This window comes from Leguminivora glycinivorella, chromosome 20 (assembly GCF_023078275.1).
Source record: "Leguminivora glycinivorella isolate SPB_JAAS2020 chromosome 20, LegGlyc_1.1, whole genome shotgun sequence".
Taxonomy (NCBI): domain Eukaryota; kingdom Metazoa; phylum Arthropoda; class Insecta; order Lepidoptera; family Tortricidae; genus Leguminivora; species Leguminivora glycinivorella.
Genome location: NC_062990.1, coordinates 8504789 through 8529338, shown reverse-complemented (window position 1 = coordinate 8529338; position 24550 = coordinate 8504789). Strand labels below are relative to the sequence as shown.

At 37.3% G+C, this 24550-nt stretch overlaps 1 protein-coding gene across 4 annotated transcripts; it reads left to right on the top strand.

Annotated features, from left to right (window-relative positions):
* Nucleotides 1-186: 186 nt before the first annotated feature.
* On the top strand, nt 187-24532 carry LOC125237085 (lysophosphatidylserine lipase ABHD12-like). Of its 4 annotated transcripts, none has more exons than XM_048144039.1 (11): nt 187-537; nt 2550-2601; nt 4911-5029; nt 5640-5753; nt 7660-7800; nt 14573-14665; nt 15949-16083; nt 17371-17522; nt 21476-21643; nt 22715-22842; nt 23527-24532. In XM_048144039.1, the coding sequence occupies exons 1-11, from the start codon at nt 336-338 to the stop codon at nt 23558-23560; spliced, it is 1338 nt and encodes a 445-aa protein (XP_047999996.1). In that variant the 5' UTR covers nt 187-335; the 3' UTR covers nt 23561-24532. The 4 variants fall into 4 exon arrangements, with proteins under 4 accessions (XP_047999996.1, XP_047999997.1, XP_047999998.1 ...); XM_048144040.1 differs by lacking the exons at nt 187-537; nt 2550-2601 and adding exons at nt 1977-2350; nt 2653-2681; XM_048144041.1 differs by lacking the exon at nt 187-537 and adding an exon at nt 1977-2350.
* Nucleotides 24533-24550: the final 18 nt, after the last annotated feature.

The following is a 24550-nucleotide window of genomic DNA, read 5'->3' as shown; positions in this document are numbered from 1 at the left end:
GCAGAGGTGCAAAGGTCCTTCACGAGCTGGCTTAATTGAGGGTAATTTAATTTTAAAAAAAGTTAGTTATACAATCTTCAAGCAAACCAATGTCAGTACAAGTAGTTCAATAGTAGCAAGGATTTTGTTGAACGCAATAAAGTAATCACGCTCTTAAATAAAACGTAATCAGTTACTGCAGTTACTTTGATCGATACTTGACGCATATTATAAAAAAAATATTATTATTTACTTTAAATTTAACGGGATTTATTTTATATCTTAACTTTAAACACACTTCTAACTTTTTGAGAGTAGTGTTGTTCCCGTAATAAAAGATTAAACCAGCAATTAAGATGTTTCAGGAGCTAGTGATTCTAATTATTGTTCCTTTAGTGGCAGAAACCAAACTAACTATAAACATAACAGTGGCTTCGCGTAAAAGAGATATTGTTGTCAAGACATCAGGTGCTGACTTAAAACTTATAACAGACCAAGAGATTCAAATGTTTAATTTTACGAATGTAAATGTAAACAGAGGATTCCGAGTTGAACTTGGTAAAGTACCTGACAATTATTTTTTAAAAGACCCCACGTTATATGAAGACTTATTCAAACAATTTGAATGGGACCAAGTAAGAAGAAAAGTGTATATAAAAAAGATTGATGTACAAGAAACTGTGTCCAGTGATGTTGTTCTAAAAGTGCATAAATTCAATAATAATTCCACAGCACCTGTGCTATTCAATATGAGTAGTTACGTCAAAGTAGAAAACGTTGTATATTCATCGTGGTCTAAAACAGGAGTGCCTGATGATGATATTTATTATGACCTTATCATCCACTTAAATAATAATCATTTTCAATATGCCAATAAATGGAGAGATGACCAAATTAGAAGCAGATATCTTAATGTCGGATTGACTGAAAAAGGCCAGTTTGTAGTGCATCCATTCAGATCTGTCACCATGAGACTATCCGCTCATAAAACAATTGTTTTAGTTAAAATAGTGTACGCTGCACTTTTGACAGGCCAGATCATAGGTGATTATGAAAATTTATACGGGAAATACCACTTTTATGCGCCAACAGTGAAGAATATAATGAAAGCTGCAAGTTTGAAAAATGAAATAATTACTACAGAACTTGTGGAAATAAGATGCTTTACTTCGCCTAAGCTTGAATTGTTTGACGAAAGTGGTGGTAAAGTGAAAATAGTGAGGCCGCCAGTGGCTTTGCGCACAATAAAAAGAGGTCGTGCGTAATTTACGTTTCAGTATGTCTATTTATGTTCTAAAAGTGTACTCAAAATCTATCTGTCCGCACAAGTAGTTAATTTAAAGCTTTTTTTATTAATATGATTGACGCTTAAAGGGTATAAATTAATAAGAATTGGAAACGTTGAAATGTGGTTCTTTTCAAATCAATCACTTTTTAATTTTTACTCTATTTTGCCAAGGTATAATTTTATTAATAACATTTTGAAAATAAAAACATTGTTTACTAGCATTTTTATTCTTTCATACACATTCCTAACTAGCACTTTCAAAGTATTTTTATTTAGCCCGTTATAGTGTCCCACTGCTGGTGTGGTAGTAATATATTTTCCCCTCACTAGCTCGGAAAGACGTGTTTTGTCCTTTAATACCAGCGGGTAAAAACGCATTTTATCCACTAGTGGGTAAAGTAATTTGACCTAGAATAAAGTCAAACTAACTGCTTTAAAATTGATAAAAGTAGGTGAATCTAGTAATTAAGATGATTTACCACCTGCGGAACTACTGGAAGCAGTGATTAACGCATTTTTTTGCGTTGTAGTTTCCTCGCTATAGTGAGGGGAAAAGTTTTGTGTTACACTCGGGTGCAAATGTATTTTACTTCTCGTGTGTTAAAAAACTCGCAAGTTCAGAATTATATTTTCGAACCACTCGCTTCGCTCGTGGTTCAACTATAGAATCCTTTCACTTGCTCGTTTTTCAATTCCACACTCGGCGTTAAAATACAACTTTGCCCCCTTGTATAACAAATAACTATTTCTTGATTGCCGCGTCTTTCTTTTGCCGGAAATGGCTTTTATATGAAGAATATTTATTATTTTTACGGTGAAGTAAAAACCGGTGATTTGAGTTGCGATGATGACAACTCTATTTAATTTTACTGTCATGATGTCATCTGTCACTGTCATTGAGCATTGAGGACTGCGTCAAAACCACTGAAATAATGGTCAAAACTGTCAAAAGTTCGAAGGTTCTTCGATAAATTACATCGATTCGCTGCCGTTTTTTCATTGCGCATTCAGTATTATTATAATTAATTACATTCACATTCAAAGCTGCTACGTTTTCTCATGAAAATCGGAAACAACTCCCATGTTAGTTTTACCGTACTTTGAGTGTTAAGTGTTTTATTTTAGTTACTTTACGTTATTAGATTAACTGTAGATTTCTATTAGTTTTGCGGTAAAATTATAACATTGCATGTTTGCAGCTTATTTATGCACTTCGTATGTTAACTAACTTTGATTTCTGTCAAGTATTTGGTTTTATTTAATTCAGTATTATCGATTTTAGTGCGTAACATGATAGACGGAATTTTGATCTGCGTGTGTCTTTACACTGCCGCGTAAGTTTTTTTAAATATCTTTTTTAATAAACTAAGGTACTTTTTTAACAGCCATGGCGACATGTGAAATTGCTGAATCGGTAAGTTATTAACTGGAAACAAATGTGTGTTTCTTTGACTTTGTGCTATCATGACTTAAATTTTAACTTAGACAAGACAAGAGTGTTAAAATAAAAGCATTGTTATCTTCATTTATAATTCTTAAACTAGCATGTCAGTACGTACTTATCAATTAAAAATAAAATAATCAAATTATTTTACAAGATCATCTTGTACTCTACATTACAGAGCATTTTGGTCTTATTTATATTTACGGTTCAATGGCGTAATTGGCAATACGCCCATGATTATTATTGTTTTCATGCATATGATTAGAATAATGATTTTATTGTCTATTCATGCATGTTATTAGGTTAACCATTATCTATTCCCTTGGCGCCCAGGGGCCTTTTTAGAAAAGTGTCACATTCCATTGGGTTTCTGCCATGTAAGCTAAAATTCTTGATTAAATTGTGGTGTAGGCTATGGGACTGCTATATCACAATTTAATTTATTTTAACCCCTGAGCACTTTTATGTGCTCTGCCTACCCCTGTTGGGAATACAGGCATGAGTTTATGTATATAAAATCATTTGTCTTGGCAAGTTTGAATTTGTTAAAGGATAGACTAGACTGGCTAGTCTACTAGCATTAGGGTGTGCAAACCGGTTAACCGGTTAACCGAAAAACCGGTTAACCGAGACTTTTTGGCCTATGTTAAAAACCGGTTTTTATAGTCTCTAACCGGTTAATAACCGAAACTGTATTTATTTCTCAATATTTGGAAAATTAGGCATTAAAAGGTTCAAAAATACGTAATTATTTAATGTTTTGTAATAAAGATTTATTCATTACGTTTCATTGACAACATTATTATCTGTAATGATTTTACTTTAAAAATTAGTCCCGAGTCTACTCAATTATACATTTTATACAATACAGTAGAATCCGGTTAGTATATTACGACTCCGCATAGACCTAACGTCCAACCTCTTACAACGACATAAGCACAGGTATTTATTTGGTTTTCGTATGTGATAGTATGAAAGTACATCCGTTTATTACGACTCCGATTTTAACGACCAGCCGCTTTTTAAGACACATTTTACACATAATCCGTCCGTCAAGTCCGATTGCAACGACGAGCGACAACGTTTTTAGTTTTACTAGTAAATTGAGGAAACAAAACTACTTCAACCCAAGCACGGCCCCCTACCTTGCCTACAACAAGATTACATTGTGGCCACGTACCTTTTTGGAGTATTGCTTTTAAAATTTTAACAATTTGTTCGCCTCGGGTCTAATCTTATAAGCTAAATAGAACCCAATTTGTATTTTTCGATTGCGTATAAACTAGCTTTACTTACAAATGATGAGCAAGCACGCATACTAAAAAGGACTTTTCTAACTAAACAAGTCACAATAAAATAAGGTATTAATACTATGATGATAATAATACCCTAAATAAACCTATTGATTGAAATGTTTTAGATATACTTTTAATTAAAAGAAATGAAATTCGTTTTGTACGACATCCGGTTAGTACGACGTAATATCAGCGGTCCCTTGAGCGTCGTTGTAACCGGAGTCTACCGTATATTTCAAACTATATTTTTTTAAAGAAAGGTAAAATGGAGATCTTGGTTTTCTTACATCAATTGCTTGTATTACTAGGGGCTTTGGGAGCTGTAGACCTTCGCGACATGCCTAGAAAACGCAACTGACGAATCACATTCAAACCACTCAAGCCTTTTTTAGCAATTTCCGCATTTACCAAATTTCCAAAAACTGGATAAAAATGATCTTCATCGTGCAAGTAATACCTGCTACGATATCATCAACATCAGAATTCTTAAAGGTAATGGTAATTATTGCGTAGTACGGCCATTTACTAAAAATCCTCAAAACCGGTTAATAACCGGTTAACCGATTTTGAAGGAAAAGTCTCGGTTATTAACCGGTTTTTTAAGTTAACCGGTTTTTGCATACCCTAACTAGCATACCATTTTAACAAATACACAGTTCAAAAATAATATATTTTATATCATTTAATTACTTAGCAGGTAATGTAACTTGTATCATTGTGATCATTCACCACATTTTCTTTGGAATTTTGGAGTAAACAATGTCATTTTGTATTCTATCTAACATGGATGTGTTTTGTGCAATTAAAATATTTTTGATCTAAAGACTACATGTCATGTTATAACATAAAAAGTGTTCTTTTGTTTTTTATCTCACACTCATCTCAAACATTGTCCCTGATGCAGGTTACTCCTACTTGGAAGTGCGCTGACGGCGGGCCTACTAGTGGTTCACGTAGCTGTGGTGCCACTCGTCTTTAGATACTCTAAGACCTTCCGTCGGAGCCTCATCTTTGCCAACTTTGGTATGTCTCTGTTATAGTTATGAATATTATTATATGTATGATCAAAATTTGAATTCTTATAGGTTAACATATGAATATTTTTAACCATCCTACCTTTTGACCATCTTACTGTACACTATTTTATGCAAATAGATTACTTACTTACTGTAATTTATCATTATGAAATAAATAAGCTATGTATGTATTTATGTAATTTATGTTTATAACTTCATAGGTTTACATAAATCAGGAAATGCTGTATGCCTATGATAATAAATAAGATAAATATATGTTTACTGTTAAATTCAATGTGTAAGGTGTCATTCTTACACATTGAATTGAATAGTCTCTCATTACTCATTAACATATTCATATTATTAATTACTACTAAATAATGATGCTATTTTATCGGTGAGTTCTATTGATTGTAAATGATAAAATAAATTATAGTTGTAATATGAGTTGTCTGAAGAAATGTAGACAATCTTTGCCTATAAATACTTATCTTACTAAATAGAATCATTTAACTAAAAAAACTAAACCAATACATTATCACCAACCTTTCCTCCTTTTTTTGGATAAAATAAACGTGATTAAAATAATATTTGTTAGCAAAGTTTTTCTGTTTCAGTACAATGGCCTCTGCACATCGATCATGAAGACCCAGCATCATCCGGCATAGACGGAGCCAGAAATCTCAGCATCGAGTACCAGTCTAAAGTTGACAACTGTCCTATCAAGATTGGTAAGTATTGTAATAATATTTGTACCATATTACGTACAGACTAGTTCCAATTATGGAACACAAAGACCCAGCATCAACCGGCATAGAAGGAGCCAGAAATCTCAGCATCGAGTACCAGTCTAAAGTCGACAACTGTCCCATCAAGATTGGTAAGTATTGTAATAATACTAGTACCATATTACATACAGTTTAGTTCCAATTATAGAACATAAAGACCCAGCATCAACCGGAATATAAGGAGCCAGGAACCTCAGCATCGAGTACCAGTCTAAAGTTGACAACTGTCCTATCAAGATTGGTAAGTATTGTAATAATATTTGTACCATATTACGTACAGACTAGTTCCAATTATGGAACACAAAGACCCAGCATCAACCGGAATATAAGGAGCCAGGAACCTCACCATCGAGTTCCAGTCAAGATCGGTAAACACACACACTTAAAATGTATACTTCCAAATCAATCCTTTTTTACTCTCATACTATTCTGTTCTACACAGAAAATATCTAAAGGCTAAAAAAAAACCGGCTGTTAGCCGGTTTTTTTTTACTTTCGAAAAAGTTCCTTATAATGTTCAGCCCTGCTAGTAGAGTTGTGCCTGCTCGTTCACTGAAAAGATCGCTCCCAACTAGTACGATCTCCGAAGTGTACTAGTTCGTTCTTTTAGGACATTTAGGACAGTAGTACACCGAGAGAACGAGAGATAAATTGTGCATATGGCGCACAGTAACATTCGCTCGTACTAGCCGAGAGCTGATCGGCCGTTTTCGCGCGCTCTCGGTGTCGGTTTCGGTAGGATCACACGGATCGCTTTGCTGTCATTGTCACTCCTCGGCTCTTCGCTCCTTTCGCTCCCATTCTGTTGCGCGTATGTGAGTGTACTAAATGTACTAGAGAGCAGAATCATTTGGGAGTGGTTCTGTACATGTCCTACACAAGCCTACCTGCTAGCGGAATGGCATTTCTGCGACACCAAATGCCGATCGAAAGGCTCTGTCGCGTCAATACGGAAGGGTGATAGAGATAGCGGACTTTCGATCGGCGCTAAGCGTCGCAGAAATGCCATTCGGCTATGGGGCCTGAAGATCTTACAGTTTGAAGTACACTTTGCCATACGATACATAAATTAATATGAATAAGGACCTAATTATTAATCTGTGAATTAAACAAAATAAGGCTGAGGGTTGGAATTATTGGAAAAATACTGATAAAAAAACTCTGTCTAAGCCATGGTTTTGATAATCTTTATCATCGAAAACTAATTAGTGAGGTATTTTTTTTATACTACGTCGGTGGCAAACAAGCATACGGTCCGCCTGATGGAAAGCGGTCACCGTCACCTAGGGACGCCTGCAACTCAAGGAGTGTCACGTGCGTTGCCAACCCATTAGGAACTTGTACACTCCTTTTTGCTGTGTTAAGTACACAGCAAAAAAGAGTGTATTGGGCATTTTCGCAAGTGGACAATTATGCCATTGTGCCTATTTTGCGTGAAAGACGAGGTGACAATGACACTTACTCTAAAAAGTAATCACCTAGGTACTCCTCTACAAAACCTAGCAGTGTTTTCAGGTTGCTAATTATCTCTTTATTTTACATACATACATACAATCACGCCTGCATCCCATGAAGGGGTAGGCAGAGCACATGAAACTACTCAAGTTTCAGTGCCACTCTTGGCAAATAAGGGGTTGACAGGAAACGAAACTGACATTGCAGTGACAGGTTGCCAGCCTCTCGCCTACGCCACAATTTAACCCATATCTCACAGTCGCCATCTACGACACCCACGGGAAGAAAGGGGGTGGTGAAATTCTTAACCCGTCACCACACGGGTCTCTTTATTTTATACCTCGAAAACTAGCTACATCTATTAAAATACCAACTTTTTTTTTATTTACTTCAGGAGTATGGCACATCCTCCCAAAGAGTGTGTACGACCGCCTTAAGCAGCACTTCTCCGAAGGCTCCGATAAAGAACAACTGCAGAAGCTGATGGATGAGGAACTGGCCAACTCCAAGACTCCCATCATGCTGTATTGCCACGGTAACTATAGTCGCTATACTTCGGCAGACCTACCTCGCCAGAGAGTGTGTATGACCGTTTGAAGCAGCACTTCTCTGAAGGCAGCGATAAAGAACAACTGCAGAAGCTGATGGACGAAGAACTGGCCAACTCCAAGACTCCCATCATGCTGTATTGCCACGGTAACTATAGTCGCTATCCGGCAGATATACCTCGTCAGAGAGTGTGTATGACCGCTTGAAACAGCACTTCTACGAAGGTTCCGATAACGAACAACTGCAGAAGCTGATGGATGAGGAACTGGCCAACTCCAAGACTCCCATCATGCTGTATTGCCACGGTAACTATAGTCGCTATCCGGCAGATACACCTCGTCAGAGAGTGTGTATGACCGCTTGAAACAGCACTTCTACGAAGGTTCCGATAACGAACAACTGCAGAAGCTGATGGACGAGGAACTGGCCAACTCCAAGACTCCCATCATGCTGTATTGCCACGGTAACTATATAGTCGCTATACTTCGGCAGACCTACCTCGCCAGAGAGTGTGTATAACCGCTTGAAGCAGCACTTCTCTGAAGGTTCCGATAAAGAACAACTGCAGAAGCTGATGGACGAGGAACTGGCCAACTCCAAGACTCCCATCATGCTGTATTACCACGGTAACTATAGTCGCTATACTTCGGCAGACCTACCTCGCCAGAGAGTGTGTATAACCGCTTGAAGCAGCACTTCTCCGAAGGCAGCGATAAAGAACAACTGCAAAAGCTGATGGATGAGGAACTGGCCAACTCCAAGACTCCCATCATGCTGTACTGCCACGGTAACTATATAGTCGCTATACTTCGGCAGACCTACCTCTTGTTCTGTATGACCGCTTGAAGCAGCACTTCTCCGAAGGCTCCGATAAAGAACAACTGCAGAAGCTGATGGATGAGGAACTGGAAAACTCCAAGACTCACATCATGCTGTACTGCCACGGTAACTATAGTCGCTATACTCCGGCAGAGCCGCTTTGTCAGAGAGTGTGTATGACCGCCTGAAGCAGCATTTCTCCGAAGGTTCCGATAAAGAACAACTGCAGAAGCTGATGGATGAGGAACTGGCCAACTCCAAGACTCCCATCATGCTGTACTGCCACGGTAACTATAGTCGCTATACTCCGGCAGACACACCTCGTCAGAGAGTGTGTATGACCGCCTGAAACAGCACTTCTACGAAGGTTCCGATAAAGAACAACTGCAGAAGCTGATGGATGAGGAACTGGCCAACTCCAAGACTCCCATCATGCTGTATTGCCACGGTAACTATAGAATTATAGTCGCTATACTCCGGCAGAGCCGCCTTGTCAGAGAGTGTGTATGACCGCCTGAAGCAGCTCTTCTGCGAAGGCAGCGATAAAGAACAACTGCAGCAACCAAGAACCCGCTTGGTGGGCACTCGTGAACGCTCAGATGCCGGTGAACCCTCTGGGAGGATTTTCGCCATACCGGCGGCGCCATACGATCGGTTTCTGAGGTAGTGCCTTTGGCTAGTCTGTGGACAAGAGTAAGCCCATTTATATATATATAAAAAAAAAAGTGCGCCGTTTTCTGTCTGGTAGTGAATATTTTGAATCATATTCTACTCTCTTGAGTCACTTTTAGGGTTTCCTTCCTCAAACATATCGACGCGGAATCCGCTCTAGCCGACCAAAAATCTGAAGACCCGGATTTGATTTCCGGCTTCGCCACCAATGGGCTTGATCGCTTTTTCTTTAAAGAGGATCGAGTAGGTATAGACAGTTACTATCAAAGTAAAATGTGTAATCACAGTGCATAGACTGCCATCTCTCGACACAAGCTTAAAACTTTTGAATCTCAGTTTTGACGATTTGGCCTATATTATTAGCACGATATGTGTTAAAATGTCAAATATTAATATTAGCACCATCTAGCCGAGCGTTCCCCAAAGGTGTAACGCCATCTAGGCCATCGTACCTTTTTCTCTAGGGCTTTGAGGTACGTTTTTATCTTAGACTTTATCCGCTTATATGGAGTTACATATGTCTTTGGTGTATGGTATCTATTTCAGTTTATAAATGATAAATTGATAAATATGTTAAAGCGGGCCGATCAATACCTTTATCTTCTAATTCCGACTTTTGGACACGGAAATTTTTATCTTCACCAAAAGGTGATTAACCTAAATTAAATAATATTTTTTTACACGTGATTCCTACCTACAGCCTGATCAAAAAGAGTAAACATTAAAAAGTGGCAACATCGTAGTGTCGTCCCGTTTTCTCACATATTGATTCGAAAGAGATCACACTACAATTTTGCCACTTTTTAATTTCTACTCTTTTTGGTCAGACTGTACTATAGACTCCTTTAACTCCTTATAGACAGATAAAGTCAAAAACACCTACCTCAGAACCATCAAGAGAAATGTACGGCTCCAAAATATAACTCCTTATAGACAGATAAAGTCTAAGAAAAAAAAGAACCTACCTCGGAACCATCAAGAGAAATGTACGGCTCCAAAATATAACTCCTTATCTAAATATATAAAAGAAGAAGCTGACTGACTGACTGACTGACTGACTGACTGACTGACTGACTGACTGACTGACATATCAACGCACAGCCGAAACCGCTGGTCCTAGAGATTTCAAATTTGGCACGTAGGTTCCTTATATAGTGTAGAGGAGCACTAAGAAAGGATTTTTCAAAATTCACCTCCTAAGAGGGTCAAATGGGGGTTCAAAGTTTGTATGGGGAAACAAGATTAGTTTGACTATTTTATTCGAAACTTCACAGGAAGATTCCTTAAGACATATGACTGAATACGTGTTTCAGGTTTTTTGAAAATGTAACCCCTAAAAGGGTGAAAAGGGGGTGATAAAGTCAAAAAATCAATATGGGTATCGTTTTTATGGTTTATCGGGTCGCTGATCACGATAAATACAACGTTTTTAAAATCTAACGAGGCGGAAGTGAAATACCTTCTCCCCTGTTGTGGTGCAATGGGGTTTAAATATCAAAAAAATATATAAAAGAAGATATTGACTGACTGACTGACATATCAACACACAGCCGAAACCGCTGGTTCTAGAGATTTCAAATTTGCCACGTAAGTTCCTTATATGGTGTAGAGGAGCACTAAGAAAGGATTTTCCAAAATTCACCTCCTAAGGGGGTCAAATGGGGGTTCAAAGTTTGTATGGGGAAACAAGATTAGTTTGACTATTTTATTCGAAACTTCACAGGAAGATTCCTTAAGACATATGACTGAATACGTGTTTCAGGTTTTTTGAAAATTTAACCCCTAAAAGGGTGAAAAGGGGGTGATAAAGTCAAAAAATCAATATGGGTATCGTTTTTATGGTTTATCGAGTCGCTGATCACGATTCAAAGATTCAAAGATTCAAAGATTCAAAGATTCAAAGATTTATTTGTTCAACATAGGTAAGTTACGATAAATACAACGTTTTTAAAATCTAACGAGGCGGAAGTGAAATACCTTCTCCCCTGTTGTGGTGCAATGGGGTTTAAATATATAAAAGAAGATATTGACTGACTGATTGATATATCAACACACAGCCGAAACCGCTGGTCCTAGAGATTTCAAATTTGGCACATAGGTTCCTTATATGGCGTAGAGGAGCACTAAGAAAGAATTTTTCAAATTTCTCCTCTTAAAAGGGTGAAATGGGGGTTCAAAGTTTGTATGGGGAAACAAGATTAGTTTGACTATTTTATTCGAAACTTCACAGGAGGATTCCTAAAGACATATTATGACTAAATACATGTTTCAGGTTTTTTGAAAATTTGACCCCTAAAGGGGTGGTGCAAAGGGGGTAAAGTCAAAAACACAATATGGGTATCGTTTTTATGGTTTATCGGGTCGCTGATCACGATAAATACAACGATTTTAAAATCTAATGAGGTGGAAAAGAAATTTTCTCCCCTGTTGTTGTGCAATGGGTTTAAAATATCCAAATTAGCCATAAGGCTGCTTTCAAAAAAAACGTCAAAAAAATGTAAAATTGATAGTTTTAGTCGGTGAAATACTACACTTTCCGTTATCCAATAGATTTATTTAATTCAAGTTCCAGTTAGAGCATCTTATTATCTTGATTTTTATAAGACTGGATTTTTGAAAACTAACTCATTAAATTAATTATGAATTTTTCTCTAATGCACGTTTAGAAAAACGCACGTATAGAGCTGAATCAGTCGATCTTATTTGTAAAATTTGGACAATTTTGAATATTAAAACGGGTAAATTTATAATTCGTATATCCTGTACCACAATCATTTCAGACTAGATTTTTATTTTAAGTTTTTGAAAAAGAGTAAACTAGCCTAAGGCGAATTCAATTTTTTTCAGAAATTACCTAAAATTAAGTGACAATTTCTTTGAAAATCTACATCACATCGAAGTAAATTTTGTACTAAATTAATCTGCAACGTTTACTTAAATTGCTGTTATGCCTTAGTGATTATAAATTGCTATTATTGATTTTTGCCAATTTTTTGAAAACGAGCCTTCACCGGTACAATTATTACCACTTTTGGACATTTTCTCATATTTTGTTAGACCAAGTAGAAAAAGTCCTATAATGTGATATATATTTATAAACTACTCGCAAAGCCCTTTAATTTGCTATCACACACGGTATGATCGAGCGCTCGGTTGCGATTTCACTATTTTTAACACGAAAGCCCTCTTAAGTATAGCTTTAGTTTTTATCTTTACTTCTGGTTCAAGAGATTTCAAATTGACACGGAAGTTCCTTAGAGGAGCACTAAGAAAGGATTTTTCAAAGTTCACCTCCTAGCATGATAATTTGACAGGGGCAAGGACAGGGACAGGGCCAGGGACAGGGACAGGGACAGGGACAGGAACGGGATAGGGTTAGGGACAGGAACGGGATAGGGATAGGGATTGGGATTGGGGTAGAGATTGGGATTGGGATTGGGATTGGGATTGGGATTGGGATAGGGTTAGGGATATGGATAGGGATAGGGATAGGGATAGGGATAGGGATAGGGATAGGGATAGGGATAGGGGTAGGGGTGGGAATAGGGATAGGGATATGGATAGGGATCGGGATCGGGATCGGGATCGGGATAGGGATAGGGATAGGGATAGGGATAGGGATAGGGATAGGGATAGGGGTAGGGGTAGGGGTAGGGATAGGGATAGGGATAGGGATAGGGGTAGGGATAGGGATAGGGATAGGGATAGGGATAGGGATAGGGATAGGGATAGAAATAGGGATAGGGATAGGGATAGAAATAGGGATAAAAATAGGGGACGGGGACGGGGATAGGGATAGGGGAGGGACGGGGACAGAGACGGGAACGGGGACGGGGACAAAGATAGAGATAGGGACGACAAAGATAGAGATAGGGACGGGGATAAGAATAGGGATTGGGGTCGGAATAATCGGTCGGCAATCGATATCTAGGCAGTGTAAAATGCAGGTGGCTCAGTTCGGCGAGTATCCTGCATCCGTAATAACTATTACATTCAATGTGCTGTAAGAAGATCGTTGTTTGCTTGCCTTTTATATGTTTACGTTTGCAATAAGTATAAGCAAAATGGAAAAAATTGTAAGCGATAATGCAAGGAAGTACTTTTTACCCTACCGACCATAGCGTCGAGATACTGGCTATGTGGGTTGTATGAAGTTTCCCCAGTAAAAATATTAATATAGGTAAAATACATACATATTCGTACCTACTACCTACGCTGTGGTCGCTGTGTAACAATTCTACAATCATTGCAAGAATTTCTTTAAAAACAATAGGTGTAAGGTACAGTCCAAAACCGGACCGTACAGCAAATAGATCAGTTACAATGGCCCCCCAGTCGAGAATTGCCCCGCTTTACCTTAATCGAAATAATCGCGGACAGATGTACCTACAAAGAAACCTACGGATCCAAATGAAAATCTTATTTTTTGTAAACGTTTCAATAAGAATACTTTTATTACGCGGGCGAAGCCGCGGGTAAAAGCTAGTAGACAGATAAAGTCTAAGAAAAAAACGAACCTACCTCGGAACCATCAAGAGAAATGTACAGTCGCCTAGATGGCGCTACACATTTGGTTCACTGTTGGATGGCGCTAATATTAATTTTTGACAATTTTAAAACATATTAAGTTAAGAATATGGGCCAAATAGGCTACTTGACCCTTATTTAAAGTCTGTCTTATATGATTAAGTACTGTCCAATTAACCGAAATAAAATATTACCATATTTTATTATGACAAAAACAGCAAAAAATATTTTTCAAGTATACTTTTACGTAATCGGGCGAAATCAACACAGTCATGTTAATCTATAGATTATCTGTGCGTCAGGTCATTCTACTCGAAAACAAATTTTTCTGACTTTTTAAGTATGGAGGCATAAAGTTCAATATATCAGACTATCAGTGATTGTTTTGACATGCAGTAAGGTTCGAATTCGATGACGTCACAACATCGCTGACAGCGTTTTCGCTGGCCAAAATAAATAAAAAAAGTACACCCATTTTTAATCGAAAATACGTAGTCATCAGATCAGACACTTCAATGCCCAAAATCTAGAAATATTTTTTTTATGTCAAATACTACAGAAGACAATCATTTGTGCCAAGTTCGATATGAGTCTAGTAGCCTATTGTCAAAACTGAGGTTTCAAAAGTTTTAAGCCTGTGTCGAGAGATGGCAGTCTGATGCACTGAGACTACATACTCGATCCTCTTTGTACCTACCTGTCTAATATTATTAAACTCATGTGGCTTATTTTATTTTCAGGGAACTCGAATTCTCGAGCGGCGTCGCACAGGATTCAGCTCTACAAGTTCTTTCAGCAGATGGACTTTCATACCATTGCCTTCGATTATAGAGGTAAAATAAACTGTTATTGAGGCAATCTCTAAGAAGTTAATTTAGGGCAAGGATTCCCGAAATATTTTTGCGTGTTTTTATTTTTTATAAGAACAAATAACATACTTCTTTATTTTAATATCATGATATTCATGATATCACGTCAATACACATTTTGAAAAAAAATAAATTTGTAGGCATCATCAGTGTAGTTATGATTAGGGTTGTAAATAGAAAAAAAAACCAAATGTTTTTTTTCAGAATTGTGAAAAAAAAAACATGAAAAAAAACCGAGCACCCTGGTTTTTTTTCTAAATATGGTTCTTTTTTCAGATGAACAAATAATACGACAATAACGATTTTTCGTGAGTTGTAACGTGTTTCAATAACAATAACGTACATTTTAATTCAATTAACATTCAGTATAGAAACGTTTATTGGGGAATCTCCGATGCGGCGTGCAGCGTGGAGAGGCGGTGGTGTTGCCAACAGTAAATAGTGATAACTACCAACTGCAGACTGCAGAAAAACTGTTTTTTTTACGGTTTTTTTTTCATGTTTTTTTTTCAAGCCAGAAAAAAAACCGTTTTTTTGCAACCCTAGTTATGATAGTATTTAATAGGTGGCGCTAAAAAAGTGAGGTACGATTCTTAGTACGGAGACTGTAAATCCTACATAAAATTATCCTTGATTTAGGGTAATTAATGAAATTAAATTAAGGGTTTATTATAATGAGTAAGAGGCAACAGATTTATGATTTTATAATTTTATGCAAACATACAGTTTCCATGGTTTTTGAAGTTCAGTCGGAATTTGGAATCTCTCGTTACCAACTTTTAGGAAATTATAAACTTAAATATTTTATTGTTTCTTATAAATAATTTGTGGATTTCTTATGCCTATTAAACATTTATTTGGAAGAAATTACAACGAGAATTGCTATCGAGCCTTATAATATCATTTTATACACTCAAAATTATTCAAAAGAGATCGCTCTTTAGCGATAAGACCACCTGTTTTCCACCTGTATTTTGATATGTTGTATTTTGTTCTTATTGGGAATTATATCTGCAGTTTCCTCTGCTTGGTTGATTATTATCATATATGTACTAGCTTCTGCCCGCGGCTTCGCTCGCGTTAGAAAGAGACAAAAAGTAGCCTATGTCACTCTCCATCCCTTCAACTATCTCCACCTAAAAAATCACATCAATTCGTCGCTCCGTTTTGCCGTGAAAGACGGACAAACAAACAGTCACACACACTTTTCCATTTGTAATATTAATATGGATTTATTCTGTTTTCAGGCTATGGTGATTCTACCAACATTCCCCCCAGCGAGAATGGCGTAGTAGAGGACTCGCTCATTGTGTATGAGTGGTTAAGGAACACTGTTGACAAGGGGAGCAAACCTAGCATCTTTGTGTGGGGACATTCTTTAGGTAGGTAATCTATTATAAGATTGTTTAAAAAAAAACTTAAATTTTAAAAACCGTTCCTGCGAACTGTCAGTTACCTAAAATAGTTAGATATTAATGTGATTTTATTAAATGTATGCTTAATGTTATTAATATTGATGCTCAATAACGCTATTTAAAACTACTAATATCTGGGCGACCGAGCTTCGCTCGGTTCTATTTTAATATATCACGTCTTTAGATAAAAAAAAACTCTTATAAATACAAAAACAAAAAAAAAAGACAAAAAACAAAAACTTAATTTCTGACCGGGATTCGAAACCCTGACACCTACGATCTATCTGCGTACATTAGACCGACCTCGTGCGACTGAGCTAAGCGGAATCGATGCGCGCGCGGCGAAATTAAGGACCATATTTTACGTTTACAAATGCGAAAGAAAAACTCATGAAAACTCGAAAATTCGCGTTTTCCGGGATCTAAGACTACGCTAGATCGATTTTTCACCCCCGAAAACCCCCACAAAACAAATTTCAGCGAAATCGTTAGAGCGGTTTCCGAGATCGTCGGTATATATAAATAAATAAATAAATAAATAAATAAATATACAAGAATTGCTCGTTTAATAGTATAAGATTTGAACACTAATATGCTTGTGAAATATTAGCTGAACTTATTCCTATGTATGTAATACATATGTATCGTATGTGGTATGCAAATAAATTCTCTATTCTATTCTCTAAAATCAGTCAAACGATTTAGGTATTAAAAAACAAAAATACAAGTGTCTTTAGGCTAGTGCTTAATACCGAGCTTATTATTTTTTTTTTGTATTCAATTACTCTACATGTGGGTACAAGAACATTCTTTTAAATATATAGCTCCACAAAACTCTATAACACAACAAAAGTACTATCAAAGAGGATCGAGTATTATAGAGAATGACTGTCAAAGTAAAATGTGTAATCACAGTGCATAGACTGCCATCTCTCGACACAAGCTTAAAACTTTTGAACCTCAGTTTTGACAATTTGGCCCATATTCTTAGCTTGATATGTTTTAAAATGTCAAATATTAATATTAGCGCCATCTAGCCGAGCGTACTCCAAAGGTGTATCGCCATCTAGCTCACCGTACCTTTTTCTGTATGGTTTTGGGGTACGTTTTTTTCTTAGACTTTATTGGTCTTTACGAAGTTATCAGGTCTTTGGTACTATTGACTAAATGTGAAGATCTTAGGTCAAGCTCGATCTAGTCATGGTCAAATAAGAAATAAACATGAAATTATAAAATTATTTAAAATATTTCCAGGTACAGGAATATCGTCGCACCTCCTCGGCAACCTTCCCGAGTTGTCATCTGTGCTGTTGGAGCGCTCCGCTTTACCGTTACCAGACGGGCTCATACTGGAAGCACCTTTCAACAACTTAGCGGATGAAGTAGCACATCATCCTTTATCTAAGGTAAGGCCACTCATCATTCTCTTGTCCTTTTCCCATTATTTGGGGTCGGCGCAGCAGATTTTCCTCCTCCATTCCTCTCTATCAGCCGTCATTTCCATACTAACACCTTTCACTCTCATATCATTGTTCACACATTCCATCCATCTTTTCTTAGGCCTTCCACTACCGTTGCTGCCATCCACCTTCATATTTACCGCTCGTTTTATAACATCGCTTTCATCCCTCCATCTTCATCACCCTTCTCTTTCTTTTCTTCTTTCATCTAAGGTAAGGCCACTAACACTTTCGCAACCAGGCTAAATTTCGAACAATACCCCAGAAACCGACAGTACCCGATAGTCGGGCAACGACGTGCAACTCAATGCCGGACGCCGCGAACCCGATAGTCGGGCAAGCGGCGGACGCTCAGGGCTGTGCCAAGTAACTTTCGTATACGTGCATAAAATGAAAGAGTGCGTAGCACAATGTCGAAAATCAAATGTTCTAAGTACGAAATTCCGAAAGACATGACATCGAAAATCAAAATTGCTAATGTACGAAATTCCTAAATTCAACAGTGAAGTTAACTCCTCTTCGCGTAATTGTGGCTGAGAGTTGTGCTCATCAACTACTGCATCCTCGCCGAATATATTTATTAAGTCTCGCTCAATGTCATCAGGACCACGAGCATTCGCCATCGTCGTAGTAGAAACAACCAAATTAATTATCAATTCCAATCAGAGGCAAAACCACAAAGTCCAGTAAGAAAGTAGAAGTCACAGTTGTCCAGAAACAAGCCGATAGTCGTCAAAATAAAAATTAACACAACACAACAACGTCCAAAGAACATCACAAACCATTACGAAATGGCTCGGATTGCAAATTTTACACCGTGACCGGTGTGAAAAACCCGAGTCGCAAACTTCAAATAGATAAGGGATGGTAAACAACATCTCCAGGGTTAAGTGTATGATCACAGTAACTACATTCTTTTGTCAAAGAAATTGCGACCTTTTGGTATGTGTACTAGCGTACTAATTATCGTAACTATTCAAAGCTACTTGTTACGTTTTGCTTCCACGCAGTTGCAGTGCAGTGCTGTTTTATGACTGACCTATTGTCTTTTTCTGAGAACTGCCGCTTAGAAATTAGAATGTTGTTAGGTTCTTAGTTGAATTTCTTGGTTTATTTTTCTCCGAATTTTGTTTCACTAAAATCATCCTATGAGTACCTACTCTATCACTCTTAAATATTCGTAAACACAAATTAGGTTGTACGATTTACGAAAATTCTAACTCCTATTGATACATACCCGTGTATGCGATTTAACGTAACCAACTAATAAGAATTATTATTTTGTAATCGCATTAGGTAAAGTAAATAAAAATACAAAGTGAATTAATAAATATAATAATCAACTGTACCAACTTTTCGACCACATAAGTACATTATAATCAGAAGACAGTCAGTGGCAGCCCTGAGGTAGCGAAGATGCAAAGCTTGCCCGACTATCGGGTACGTTGGCGTCGCGTGAAGGTTTATAGCTCTTGCTCGACTATCGGGTATGCCGGCATCTGAGTAAAGTTTACGAGTACCCGATTGTCGGGTACGCGGTGTCCAATGTGAGAATAGATAGATAGATAGAATACTCTTTATTGGCACACCTCAGTAAAAGATACAGTGGAGACAAAACAAATGATTATAAATAGAGGCAGACAACAGGCGGTCTTATTGCTAAAGAGCGATCTCTACCAGACAACCTTATTATTATTTCCAGGCTCAATATTTTCACATTTATAAGGATATCTTAGTTTGAGGTAGAGTTGTCGAATGTTCTATTGAAGCGCTCTGCTACACCATTACCTTGCGGGCTCATACTGGAAGTAGTGGAAGTACCTTTCAACAACTTAGCAGATGAAGTAGCTCAGTCATCCTTTATCTAAGGTAAGGCCATTAAGTAATATTTCCAGGATCAATATTTTCACATTTATAAGGATATATTAGTTTGAGGTTGAGTTGTCGAATGTTCTATTGAAGCGCTCTACTACACCATTACCTTGCGGGCTCATACTGGAAGTACATTTGAACAACTTAGCGGATGAAGTGGCTCATCATCCTTTATCTAAGGTAAGGCCATTAAGGAATATTTACAGATACAATATTGTCACATTTAAATAACTATCTTCCTGAATTGAAGTGCCTGCTTTACCGTTACCAGATGGTTTGATATTGGAAGCATTTATAACTAAGGTATATTTCTAGACACAATATTATCACATTTGTTTCATTCATCCCGAGTTGTTAATGGTTCGATTGAAGATTTGTTGCAATTAAATATCACGTAACAAGGTATTTTTTAATGTTTTTGTTGACTTCAATTTACAAAAATTGACGCCCGAAAGCTGCAAGCTGCGATCAAAGACAGACAACACAGTGAATTATACTGAGTTCATTTGAAACGCTAAGATACGTTTGCCTGATCTATGGTATATATGATATCTGTGAGTAAAACGGTTAATATGGTATTATTAATTGACAACCAAAATTTTCAATGTCCCTAAATCGAAAACCATTTCGAGGTATAGTATGAATTTTTTGAAACGAACGTTTCTAAACAAAGGTATTGTTCCTTTTGTGTTGAGCGGGAGCTTCTGTATTTGCACGCGCTAAGACAACAAGAAGCAACTGTATCCTGATAATTGTAAGGTTCAAATCTGTACAGCAGCAAATTTGAGATAGATTATTTTGGAAATGTGAAGCGATAGACCACACCGCTATAGGTGCGAAAATACAGCGTTTCTAATACTTTGATACTTGGTGGTGGTGCTGTAAGTAATGAAACACGTATATTATCACTGTTATTTTTTATTAATGATTTTGTTAACAATCAACAATTGTATATAGCAATATATAAATAGTAATTACATAAATATTAGGTACAAGTCTTGATAAATAAAATAACATAAATAACTAAACAAACCGTAAACCGTATTTATAACAAAACATAACAATGGCGGTCAGATTGAAAAACCTTATCAGTGTTTATTGTCACTTTGCGATGACACCTTAAGGTGCCAGTAGGTGCTTATCAACCTTTTAATCTGGCAGTTTCGCTGTTTAAACGTGTTATTTTTATTATACAGACTGACATATTACCGATGATTATTATAACTATATGTACTATACTTACACCATCAAGTATCAAAGTATTAGAAGCGCTGTATTTTCGCACCTATAGCGGTGTGGTCTATCGCTTCACATTTCCAAAATAATCTATCTCAAATTTGCTGCTGTACAGATTTGAACCTTACAATTATCAAGATACAGTTGCTTCTTGTTGTCTTAGCGCGTGCAAATACAGAAGCTCCCGCTCAACACAAAAGGAACAATACCTTTGTTTAGAAACGTTCGTTTCAAAAAATTCATACTATATACGCTTGTAGATCACATAAATAATTTTTGTAATTTTTTTTCGTATTTTTAGTATAAAAAATCTTAAAAATAGTTTAAAGGGGAAGTGACGTCAAATAGCTGATTTAGAGCTGCCACTATAACAAATAAATCTTCCAGTTGGGGTGTCACTTGAGTTTGACAGTGACAGTTATCACAGTTCGTCGCTAAGACATTAAAAATGTCATGGCTTAGCCTATGGTTCGTAGTCATTTACTATTGGTTGTCAGTGGCACTTGACAGTCAGACATACCGGACTGTTTAAGCTGACTGTTAAAACTTTTTTTTTAGAAATGATTTTGTTGTTTTCTTAGGTGTATGAAACACACGTTTGTAACTTACGCCCTTTCTGCTCGAAGTAGTAATAAGAAGGGATTTTCTCATTAAAATAGCAGTTTTTGGAAAAATAAAAAAATACTTGTATCTTTTAGTATCGAGTTCTTTCAAACCAAACAATAAAAAGCAGTTCTCAAAAATATGAAATGTTGTCAATTGTCCTTATACACATGTGTTTGTGGTTCCAGCTAGTGGCGTGGCTGCCGTACTACTCGGACACGTTCGTCTCGCAGTTCGTGTCGCGCGCCGAGCACTGCTTCCGCTCCGACGCGCACCTGGCGCGCGCGCGCGCGCTGCCCGTGCTCATCCTGCACGCCAGGGACGACGTCATAGTGCCCTACGTGGTCGGGGAAAAAGTTAGTAAACTTTTTTATTTGCCAAAAAAATTGTTACAATACAGAATACCACTTATTCATTGAGCATATTTCGATGTGTTAATTTAGTAGTTAGACTAAGCTAAATTTGGCATTATTGAAATTTGAGAAAATGTCAATATTAATGTATCTTTTTTATTAAAAAAATGCCGTTTATAATGACAATAATGACACTGTCTCACTTTGTTATCTTCAAGTTTATGCAAAATTACTTCAGACGATCACAACATAGTTATTATTTATGACAGATAGACAGACACTATTTCTACACTTCTCATTTTTCGGGGCTGAGGTAAGGTACAAAAATTGCCGCGCGAAAGCTGTGATTAATAGGATCGGCCTGTAGACATTTTGACTGAATTAATGACACTGTCTCACTTTCTTATCTTCAAGTCGTTTTTGCGTCGGGGGTTAAAAATGACGTTTATAATGACAATAATGATGACACTGTCTCACTTTCTTATCTTCAAGTCGTTTTTGCGTCGGGGGTTAAAAATGACGTTTATAATGACAATAATGATGACACTGTCTCACTTTGTTATCTTCAAGTCGTTTTTGCGTCGGGGGTTAAAAATGACGTTTATAATGACAATAATGATGACACTGTCTCACTTGGTTATCTTCAAGTCAATGCAAAATTACTTCAGACAATCACTATATAGCGTCTTTTTTGACCTCACTTAAACGCCAGTTGCATAGAATACTATTTCAGGTACCGTACGTTCTAGTACGAATTGTTTACAGCATTCCCACAATTTGATCATAAGTTAAAAAAGCAAAACATTAATTTAATTTGCCCGTGTGGTGACGGGTTAAGAATTTCACCACCCCCTTTCTTCCCGTGGGTGTCGTAGAAGTCGACTGTGGGATATGGGTTAAATTGTAGCGTAGGCGAGAGGCTGCTAACCTGTCACTGCAATGTCACAATTTGAATTTTTTTCAACCCCTTTTTACCAAGAGTGGCACTGAAACTAGTTCATGTGCTCTGCCTACCCCTTTATGGGAAACCTAGGCGTGATTATATGTATGTATTAATTTAATCGCATATTTCAGTTATACGAATCAATCCGGCAGTCTCGCGGCGAGAACGACGCGCCGGTGATTCTCCACTCGTACAACAAAAGCGAGAATCTCGGCCACAAGTGGATCTGCAACGCTAAAGATTTACCTGAAGTCATAGGGTAAGGCGAAATACGACTACATTAAAAATGTCCATAAAAATACTTTGGTGTTTTGTCCCTTTCTCACAAATTCATAAGTCAACATGCCAGAAAGAGACAAAACATTTGTTAACTAATCAATTCAGTAACTTTTTTTATAAATATAGACGGTAAACAAACCATGTCACTAAAAACAGAAAAAAAAAATCAATGGGAATCAAACCTTCGACTCTACATTTTCAATCAATTTTTAAGTGTTATGGCTCGTCGATGATTCCGCTAACGTCAAAGTTTAAAGCTCGGCCACACATGCGCGTTTTGAGAGCGTAGGCGGAGCGTTAGCGGAGCGCAATGATAGCAGTGCGCCGGGCGGACGCTGGCGTTGTGCCAGCGGACGCCGGCGGGAACTAACGAGCGCGGATTGCGAGCGGAACACACGCGCATTCCGCTACGCTATCAAAATCAAAATGCTTTATGTGTGGCGGAGGAAGGCACGCGTTTTATAAAGAGATTGGCTGGTGAGCCCTGCGTTTTTCAAAGTTGCCGCCTCTTTTTAGTGACGTAGGGGCAACACTTAAAATTCCACTTTTGAAGGCTTGTGGTTCAATTTTGTATTTTTCTATTGCTCGGGGATCAGTGTTCACATTTTATCTTTTTGCATATTTTTTACGACAACATTTTATTAAGATTGTGTTTTCTTTTCAGAAAATTCGTGACAACCCATCGATCTTCGAAGTGAACGCCAAACAATGAAGCTAAATAATATTGCTTTAGTCACAAATGTCACTAATCGGGTACTTATATGTCATTTAGATACTGAGATTTTATTTTTAGTCTGTTGTTTCAATAATAATGCATAATATTTAATATTAAAATTATGCATAGTGATATCAATGTTACTCACATAGTGATATGAAATTCCATTGTAATCAAATATTGATTGCATTAGATGATTAGTCGCCATCAGATATATCCGAACGGCCGGGGCGTTCAAAAATTTCTGAACACCTTGACAATAAAAGCTCGGTTGTACATGCGCGTTTTGAGAGCTTTCGCGGAGCGTTAGCGGAGCGCAATGATAGCGGTGCGCCGGCGGGAACGAGCGTAGATTCCTCTCCGCTAACGCTATGCTATGAAAACGCTTTATGTGTGGCGGAGGCTCAAAGGCTTGTCCTTTTCAATATCAAAATACCTGTAGAATTGAACGAACCTGTTGTAAAATAGTTTATTTCTAAAATGCTTTGCTAAAAACTGTTTTGTCAAGTATATATTGGCTGATTTTGGTATTATTGTAATACTCGGTAGTTTATTTTTCGATGTTTTTTATTTTAGCCGCATAATCTTACCTAACACTTAAGTACAGTCGCATGCGGTTACCTACATCTACATACTTCACGAACAAAAATACCCACAGTCTGTATTTTCAGGTATTAAAATAAATGTTATCAAAATCTACCCTCAAATGGGTCAATCCACGGCTAGAGTAACATGAGTCACGATTTTATGGCATGTTCCATTTACTCACGACGCAAGTTCAAGAGATCTATCTCTAAATAAGTGTTACTTTCCAGATATATGCATAGATCCTTTCATTTTCTGCTGTAGTTCAAATAAACACTCGATGAAGTCGTGACTCACGTTACGTTACTTTAACGTGGATTCACCCAAATAGCTCTCTCAGCCAGTTGAGGTTAAATGACATTACACGACCAAAATATTGGGTTGGTAA

Bases quoted from the DNA above. Each gene is read 5' to 3' on its own strand.
- LOC125237085 (XM_048144039.1), top strand. From the start codon at position 336: ATGTTTCAGGAGCTAGTGATTCTAATTATTGTTCCTTTAGTGGCAGAA. The intron at 2,602-4,910 runs GTAAGTTTTTTT...TCCCTGATGCAG, and splicing joins GTGTGTCTTTACACTGCCGC to GTTACTCCTACTTGGAAGTG. The intron at 14,666-15,948 runs GTAAAATAAACT...TTCTGTTTTCAG, and splicing joins CATTGCCTTCGATTATAGAG to GCTATGGTGATTCTACCAAC.